General features: G+C 44.0%; 1 protein-coding gene across 1 annotated transcript; it reads left to right on the top strand.

Moving 5' to 3' along the window:
* Positions 1 to 5944: 5944 nt before the first annotated feature.
* Positions 5945 to 9382, top strand: LOC124647959 (WAT1-related protein At5g64700-like). Its single transcript, XM_047187800.1, has 8 exons — positions 5945 to 6147; positions 6218 to 6280; positions 7229 to 7345; positions 7491 to 7725; positions 7807 to 7965; positions 8095 to 8136; positions 9013 to 9122; positions 9272 to 9382. The coding sequence occupies exons 1-8, from the start codon at positions 5945 to 5947 to the stop codon at positions 9348 to 9350; spliced, it is 1008 nt and encodes a 335-aa protein (XP_047043756.1). The 3' UTR covers positions 9351 to 9382.
* The last annotated feature ends 216 nt before the right edge of the window (positions 9383 to 9598 follow it).

The following is a 9598-nucleotide window of genomic DNA, read 5'->3' on the forward strand; positions in this document are numbered from 1 at the left end:
CTTTGTTTGCTTGTTTCCTTTTATTCTTGTTCTCAAATTCGAAAACACCAAAAATATTTGCTGTTCTTCTTTGGTTTTGTAAAGTTCATTATGAGTTCAATGGTCTTCGGTGGCTGGAGCGTGGTTTTCATTTCATATTATCCAAGCTACACAAGTGAAAAGGCAATAATGACGATATTCGACAATCTGATTGTGGTGAGAGGCTGGTATGAACTCTATTTGTTTTCATTTTTGTACATATACTCATCCATGTGAGCATGCTTAGTTGGTTCATGTGAGGTATATGTCATTTAAGAAAGTCTAGTAGTTCATGATCTCTCATGTTTAGCTCCAATTTATTAATATGAGTAGCATGTCATGGATGTTTGCTTGCATTGTTTTATTCATAGATAGGTATGATATTGTGGTATCCTCCTCTGAATAATTCGTTTGAATTAACTTGGCACATGCTCACGCATGCATATGACTGAACAAGAGTCAATTAAGCCTCAATGATTTACATTGCTTCGAGTTCTGGTATCACTTTTATGCCTCGGTTAATTTATTTTGCCGCAAGCATGATTATGACGATTACTGCTCTCTTGATTTGTCGCTCCCTAGTCTTTTGCTAGCCTTCACTTGTACTGAGCGGGAACGCTGCTCGTGCTTCCAAACACATGAAAACCAAGTTATTCCAGAGTGTCCACCATAAATACCTATGCATGGCATTTCAAACCATTCCAAGTAAATTCTCATGCGCTACCTTTAAACCTTCAAAATGCTTCTCAATTTGTGTTAATGTTTCATAGCTCATGAGGAAGTATGTGGTGTTTAACTTTCAACCTTGTCATTTACTCTTGACGGACTTTCATATGGACTAGTGGCACATCCGCTTATCCAATAATTTTGCAAAAAGAGCTGGCAATGGGGTTCCCAGCCCCGATTAATCAACTTTCACTAATAATTCTCTTCACATGTTTTGCTCGATTCATCGGTAAGCAACTTAATTTTGCAAATAGACACTCCTCCATGGTATGTGATTGATGGAAGGCACCCGAGGATTCGGTTAGCCATGGCTTGTGTAAGCAAAGGTTGGGGGAGTGTCACCCATAATAAAACTAAAATACGTGTGTAAACAAAAGAGAAGAGGGATGATCTACCTTGCTGGTAGAGATAACGTCCTTCATGGGAGCCGCTCTTGGAAGTCCGGTTGGCGAGGTAGTTGGTGTACCCATTACCATTCGTTGACAACAACAAACACCTCTCAAAATAATTTTACTCCTGCTTTACAAATGAAAAGCTCTAGCGCATGTTAATCCCTGCTTCCCTCTGCGAAGGGTCAATCTTTTACTTTTATGTTGTGTCTCCATCCTTTCTTTGAGCACTTTCTTGAGAGCACAACTGTCATTCTTAGTGTAATATGCTTGTCTCAAAATATGATTGATTGTGGTATAACTTTGATGCTTTTATCTTTGACAATCACTATTTCTAGTCTTTCTATGAACTTCGGAGGTGCCCGAGCATTTATGTTTTGCTGATCAAATATGGGCAAGCGAGATACCACTCTATCATACTCTTTTATGAACATTGCAATCCTGCTTATATACATGATTCATGATGCTTATTATTAATTGTTGGTACCTTTCCATGATTGACATAGCTATTAGATGATCTTATTTGCATGTATCTTATTATGAACTGCCTAAGTGTTAGCCATAGCATGAGAATATTTACATCATATGAACAAATGTGTTCGTGAAAGTTCTTTTATCGCTCGGTTGTTAACTGAATTGCTTGAGGACAAGCAATAAGCTAAGCTTGGGGGAGTTGATACGTCCAAAACGTATCTACTTTCCCGAACACTTTTGCTATTGTTTTGCCTCTAATTTGTGTATTTTGGATGCAACTAACACGGACTAACGCTGTTTTCAGCAGAACCGTTCCGGTGTCTCGTTTTTGTGCAGTAAATCCAACTTTCAGGAAAAACCTCGGAATTTATGACAGAAGGCCCTATTTTCCCAGAAAACTCACGGAGCCAGAAGGGCAAGTCAGGTGGAGGCCCGAGGGCCCCACACCCTAGGGCGGCGCGGCCCAGGAGGGGGGCGCGCGGCCCTAGCGTGTGGCCCCCTCGGCCGGCCTCCGACGCCCTCCTTCGGACTACTTATCGCCCTCGACCTAAAAACGCACGGAGAGAAGTCGAAGTCGCCGAAACCCTCCGAACGCCGCCACATCGCGAAACTCCGTCTCGGGAGCCGAAGTCTCCGTTCTGGCACTCCGCCGGGACGGGGAATTGGAGGAGATCATCGCCGCCATCACCACCGACGCCTCTTCATCAACCAGCCATGTTTCCCCCATCCATGTGTGAGTAATTCCCCCGCTGTAGGCTGAAGGGGATGGTAGGGATTGGATGAGATTGGTCATGTAATAGTGTAAGATTGTTAGGGCATAGTGCCTAGTGTCCGTAATTGGTACTTTGATGATATTGTTGCAACTTGTTATGCTTAATGCTTGTCACTAGGGCCCGAGTGCCATGATCTCAGATCTGAACATGTTATTGTTTCATCATGATATTCATTGTTTATGGTCTTACCTGCAAGTTGTATACACATGTCGCTGTCCGGAACCAATGGCCCCGAAGTGACGAAATCGGGACAACCGGAGGGGATGGTAGTGATGTGAGGATCACATGTGTTCACGGAGTGTTAATGCTTTGCTCCGGTACTCTATTAAAAGGAGTACCTTAATATCCGATAGATTCCCTTGAGGCCCGGCTGCCACCGGCTGGTAGGACAAAAGATGTTGTGCAAGTTTCTCATTGCGAGCACGTACGACTATAATTGGAACACATGCCTATTGATTGCTTTGTACTTAGACACCGTTTTATTATTATCTGCAAATGCCCTGCTTGATTGTTACATGAGTTTCTCTCATCCATGCAACGCCCGTTATCCGTCCCCGTGCCTACAGTATTTTAATCCTGCTGTTTACTATAATCACTACTGCTGTCTCCGTTACTCTGCTGCTGTTATTTCACTACTGCTACTGCTATAAAACTGTTACTACTGATAAACTCTTGCGAGCAAGTCTGTTTCCAGGTGCAGCTGAATTGACAACTCCGTTGTTAAGGCTTTCAAGTATTCTTTGTCTCCCCTTGTGTCGAATCAATAAATTGGGTTTTACTACCCGCGAAGACTGCTGCGATCCCCTATACTTGTGGGTCATCAGTGAGAAAGCAAGGCTTGTAGCACAAGGTCGGATTTACGCAGAGATCCGAGACCTAATCTCCAGACGCGAGTGGAATCCTATTTCCGACTCATTATATCATCGGCAATACAAAATCATCTATCTATGCAGTCGATAGATGTAGTGACAACATATCGATGTGGATCACTAGATTTGGATATGTATGGTTCCCGATGGAACCATAATCCGAATCGAAATGCAAATGCAACATGTATTGTGTAAAATTAAAAGTCACAACATGGATTATTGTTGTCGGTATATTTTGGTACAACCGATGTAGTGAGTTCCTTATACACAAGGATTACTCCTACAATGATGATTACCCATGTGTGTTTGTCATACACAAGGATTACTCCTACCATGACTAAAGCACGTGATCATCTAAAAGACGGAATTTGCGATGAAGTATTTGGATAAACCCAAAGAGTTCTTGAGACTACAACTCGAACTCCTTCACTCAATCATCATGGTACACCAAAGTTGTCTATGATAGAAAATATTGGATAAACTTAATATGGACAAGTCATATCCATCTTCCATGCTGGTTGTTCGATCTCTAGACGTAGAGAAAGATTCACTCAAACCACGGGAAGATGTAGAAGAGATGTTGGGAACTAAAAATTTCATATCTCAATACCATTGGACCCACCAACACAACTGGTTAGGGATCAAGAATATCTTTCGGTATCTCCAAGGCACTAGAAATCTTGACCAATTATTTCAATTTCAGAGAAATCTGAACTCCAATATCATTAGACACTAACACTGGCTACTTGTCTGATCCCACAATGTGTACCTACATGGTAGAGCTGTGACTCCATTGACGTCTTCCAACAGCTGGCGACTATACCTATCAATCATTCTGAATTAGAAGACTACATGTTAACACGCGTGGCTTCACGGAATGGTAAACCACATACACCAGTCATGTGGTATTGGTTCTCTTGAATCATAAACCATTATCTACACTGATAATGTTGCTTATGTTGCACGGATGCTAACAGGGTATATCAAGAGCAATATCAATAAGCATATTGCCCCTAAATTGTTTTATCTCAATGAACTCTATAAGAGTCGCGGAATAAACATCTTGCAAGTCAAATCATGCGATAACCTCGCTGGTCTATTCAGAAAGTCTCTACCTACTTCAACATTCCAGAAATATTTTCATGAAATTGGTATATGATGACTTTGGGAGTTGCAAGAATCAGGGGGAATCTTCCCGAACTACACATATTCAAAGCATCATATTACACTCTTTTTTCCCTTTATGAGTTTACTATCCAGGTTCTCATTAAGGTTTTTAATGAGGTAATATCTACATGAGTTCATATGTCATACTTTCTGTTTTCCCCACCGGGGTTTTTAGGAAAGTATATACGACATATTCATTATCCTCTGTATTCTATGAATCTACTTCATATTGAGTTAAGAGAGGCAATGACCATAATATGTTGTGTTATTTTCTCCTTATTTTCCTACAGGGTTTGAAGGAGTTTTAACAGCATATCTAACCATTATATGTTGCACCATTTTCTCCTTATTTTCCCACTGGGTTTAAAGGAGTTTTAACAACATATCATACACCCTACTCTCCTCATATTTTTCCCACAGGGTTTTTGGAGGAGATGATTCCAAAGATGATTTCAGAGATGATCGATTGCAAGGTCAAGGAAGGATTAGGGGGAGTGTTAGGAATTAATTAATAGGTTAATTAAAGGGATAATCCTTCCTCTTGTAATTATCTATGACGGTTGCTTCGCCAACAGTCGTGACCCTACTCGCACCCCCTCGAACAGACGCGACTCTTACTCGTGTCCCTTCCCAGTGTATATATACTTAGAATCATCAATGGAAAGTATCAGTTGAATCATTTGTTGTCTCTCTGGTTTGCTTCTCGATACTACTTTCAACAATAATAACCAACTTTTACAGTTTTGGTAAAAAAATTGATACCGTAAAACTCGACTGACCTGTAAATTTTTTATAAGGGCAGTGTGTATTCACGCTCTAGAACTTTGTATTCACAGTTTGAGAGGGAATTTCACCAGTGCCCTGTAAACCGGTCAGTGCTTCGCGGGAGGGAAGTTTCAGGCCGCCTGTTGCCGTTCCACCGTGGGACTCGCCGGAATCCGGTCAACTTCTGCCGCCTCTTCTTGTCTCCGTCGCGTCGGCCCTAGAGCTCATCTCCATGGTGGCCAGGTCGGCCATGGAGCTTGTCTCCGTGTCGCCAAATTGGGGCAAAACCGGGACGGCCATGGTCAACCACTAACAAGTGCCAGCAGGTTCTATGCAAGCCACATTCCAATACATGGTTTTCCAAGAAAAGCTATTTCTGTGTCAAAGGATTACGGCAGGTTGTAGATTAAGAGATGTGGTTTTCTCAGCTCAACATCGTGGCTTAACTAACACCGAATTTTCTAATAATCCAGCAACATAGAGAACGTGAAGCACACGGGGACACGGTTTGGACTTCCAAGCCGTGTTTGCACGCACCGACTCCTTCATTTTCCTTCCCAAAGAACCATTCTTTATTTTTCCCCCTCATGTGCAACATGATGTATGCATGCCCTAGTTGCCCCTGACAACATAGGCACCAAACTCGTTACCCCCAAAATTGGGCATATATATATGGATCACTTTCTCAGTCAGTTACCTGTAGCATTCTCCTAGTAAGCTAGGCTCACCCTTTGCACACGATCGACTTGGACCTTGGATCGGGATGGACATCAATGTTGGCCCGACGACGGCCTCGGCGGGGTGGAAGACGCCCTTGTCCATGGTGCTGGTGCAGCTCTTCAACACGGGGATGATCCTGCTGTCCAAGGTGTCCATTGGCGGCGGCATGTTCATCTTCAGCCTTCTCGCCTACCGCAGCTTCTTCGGCGCCGTCTTCATCCTCCCCTTTGCGCTCGTCTACGAGAGGTATTCACGCCTACCATTCATGCATCATTGGATCAAGAAAAGACGATGGGTTTATTCCATTTCGTTGCAGGGGAAAGTGGAGGGACATGAGCTGGAGAGCGTTCGGTTTTATATTCTTCAACGCGTTTATCGGGTATATGTTCACGCGTCCGTAATCATTTGATGTTTTCACTTCCTGTTACAATGGTGGTTTTTCTGTTTCCTTTTCTGTTGAAATTGTGCGTCTCCATGTTTTGAGCAAGTTCAGAATGTTGTTTGGACAGGTCGATCTCCTGCTTAAATTTTCGTTAGATTATTCACCAGCTATTCATAGTGCAATGTTGTAGTGATTATAATAGGGTCTACTGTATGTATATACAATGGTTTTATTACAAAAAAAGGCAACTGGTCTTTAGAAAAATGACTGCAGCTTTAACAGTGCGGGTTCAACTTTCAGAAAAGCAAAACCAACTTAAATTTCGAGAAACACCAAAGTATGGTTAAGCTAATACCTAGCATGTATTATATCCTTTTGGTGGAAAATATATCTATGGACTAAATGAGATGACCAGCTTGTAATTCTCAGGACTAAAACGTCCTTTTTTCAATGAAATTCAGATGGGGACTCTCTCCCCCCCGGTGACAATTTCAAAAAAAATTACAGTACCATGTGTTCTGGGTTTAGTCAGAAAAAGAGAAAACATGAACAACTATTTTTTGTTGGTTTGGATTGCTCATCAAGCATGAACAACTATAATACCAAAGGCGTTTGAGTTTAGGCGGGGAGTAGGTTGTACTGGAATTGTACAGAAACATGCCTCAACACTTTGCAGATAATGTAGGAATATATTTTATCATTATTTTAATAGTTTCGATTTATGTTGTGGATGGTGACATTTGTTTTACATATTTGGTCAAACATACTTTAAAAAGTTTGACTTTTAACGATATCTGGAATGTGGTTGGCTTATCACGATGCTCGACTGTCTCTACATTTTTGTTAAATTTTTTGGGCAAACACGATATCTACTCGTAATTGCTAAAAAAAATGAACTTATTATATCATGCTTTTTCTCACGTGGTGTCACGTCATGTTACGCAGGTACTCTGTCCCTTTGAGTCTATACTACTATGGCCTCCGGGATACCACGGCATCTTATGCCGTCATCTTTCTAAATATAATTCCTCTGGTCACGTTTGTGATCTCCTTAGTTCTCAGGTGCATAATTTATCTAAAATTTCACGTTCATGACATGCTCAGACTCATTTTTTGAAGTGACAACTTCAAGCCACATAGCATTCCAGTGTACAAACTTGAAACCAGTTCTATTTTGCTGAAACATAAATATGTTTGAACATGTCAGAATGGAGACCTTGCAAATTTGCAGCGCAGCAGGGTCGCTTAAGATAGTAGGTGTTTTCCTCTCTGTTGGAGGCACCATGCTTATCAGCCTTTACAAGGGCAAGACGCTTCATCTCTGGAGTCCAATATTTGAGTACCATAAGGACAAACAATTGGAGGTGGCAAGCAATCAGCTAAGAGGGACAATCATCTTGGTTGCCAGCAGCTTCGCGTTCGCTTGCTGGTACATAATTCAGGTAACCCTAAATACACAGTCCTTCTTTCTATGCCCATCCTGTACTCACAGCGAGAGTAACATTTCTAATATCTTGTTGCAGTCAAAGGTTCTCAAGGTGTATCCGCACAAATACTGGTCATCCATGTTGACATGCTTAGTTGGAGGATTTCAGACAGCACTTGTTGGTATAATATTAAGAACAGACAAAAGTGCTTGGAAGCTAGGATGGGATCTGAACCTTGTGACCATTTTGTACTCGGTGAGTCATCTGATGCCGCAAATATTCCTAAAAATAAACTATATTGTGAGAAGTTTTTGAAGCAATAAACCTGAAAATTCACCACAACCTTTTTTCCCTATCACCAAGTTTGAATTATTGTTGATCTAGGGAGCTCTTGCAACGGCAGCAAGATATAGCCTCAACTCGTGGGTTGTGGCTAAGAGCAGGTCTAACAGACCCCTTAAAAGGGCCAAACCCGTATAATAACCGCCGATATACGGGGTAGAGCTCTACCCGGTCGTCTAGCAGACCCCGTAAAATCGGCCCCCGCTTCGATTTTTGCTGTTTTCGAGTACGGGGCGGGTCGTCGCCCCTTACTTGTGCGGGGCGGGAGGGGAATACGGGGCCAACCCTCACCTTTGGCGGGCTGAAATTTCAGCTAGCAACTCGCTTCGTCCATTGGAGCCGGCGCGGCCATGGCGGGCATCCGGAGCGGGAGCGGGCGCGGCCGGCGTGCGGGCAGCCGGAGCGGGCGCGGCCGGCGTGGGGGCACGCGGCCGGGGCCGGCGGCGGCCGGGGCGGGAGCGGGCGTGGCCGGCCGTGGCTCGCGCGCGGCCGTGGCGGGCGGCGGCGGCACGAGGTAGGCAGGGCGCGGGGCGGGTGCGGGCGCGCGGCGCAGGGCGAGCGCGCGGGCGCGGCCTTGGCGGGCGGCGGCGGGCGGGGGCGGGCGGCCGTGGGCCGCGGGGGCGCGGGCGAGCTCCGGCGGCGGCGGGCGCGCGGCGCGGGGCGAGCGCGCGGGCGGGGCCTTGGCGGGCGGCGGCGGGCGGCCGTGGTCCGGCGGCGCGCGCGCGGCGGGGGCCGGCCGGGACGGGGCGGGGCGGGCCGGGCGGGGCCGTGGCCGTGGCCGGAGGAGGAAGAAGGAGAGGATGAAGAAGATGAATTTTTTTTTGGCATATTTGGGAATATTCCCTTTTACAGTTTAGTTATACGGGGTCTGCTAGCTTGGACGAATTTTCGGCCGGCGAAAAGTGAATACATGGCCCTCTACTCGCGTTTTAAGGGGCGAAAATATACGGGGCCTGTTAGACATGCTCTAAGCGAGGCCCAGCATATCCACCAATGTTCAGTCCATTATCAGTGGTATTCACTGTTGTCCTGTCCTCTGTCTTTATTGGGGATCATATTACAATAGGAAGGTATCTTGCTTCTCATCAAATGCTACCCATTTTTCAAGATATCTTTATATTTTAGTGTAGTAAGTACTTTGCAATGTGTAGTCTCATTATCCTTATAATGCATTTTACTGAATAAGAACTTGATTAAACTGTTTCTTTTTTATCCGCAGCATCCTTGGAACAACAACGGTTATTGTTGGGCTCTATGTTTTCCTATGGGCAAAATCAAAAGAAGTTTGGCAAACATGATGAATAAAATTTTAGCGGAGCTTTTGTAGGTGTAGAATATATTTTTTTTTATCTGTAGATGTTTGTTTAGGCGTTGAAATATTGGATTTGTCTTAGTTATCAATGTGAAAGCCTATATGAATTAGCTTGCAAACAAGAGACATTGTATTTTATTGACGAACATCAAAGGCATTTGGCTGTAAGAACTAAGACGTATGAAACATTCATGGTAAACAAGCTTGGCGGGTCTGCTCATGCCTGAGTAGGAT

Source organism: Lolium rigidum, chromosome 1, assembly GCF_022539505.1.
Source record: "Lolium rigidum isolate FL_2022 chromosome 1, APGP_CSIRO_Lrig_0.1, whole genome shotgun sequence".
NCBI classification, from domain to species: domain Eukaryota; kingdom Viridiplantae; phylum Streptophyta; class Magnoliopsida; order Poales; family Poaceae; genus Lolium; species Lolium rigidum.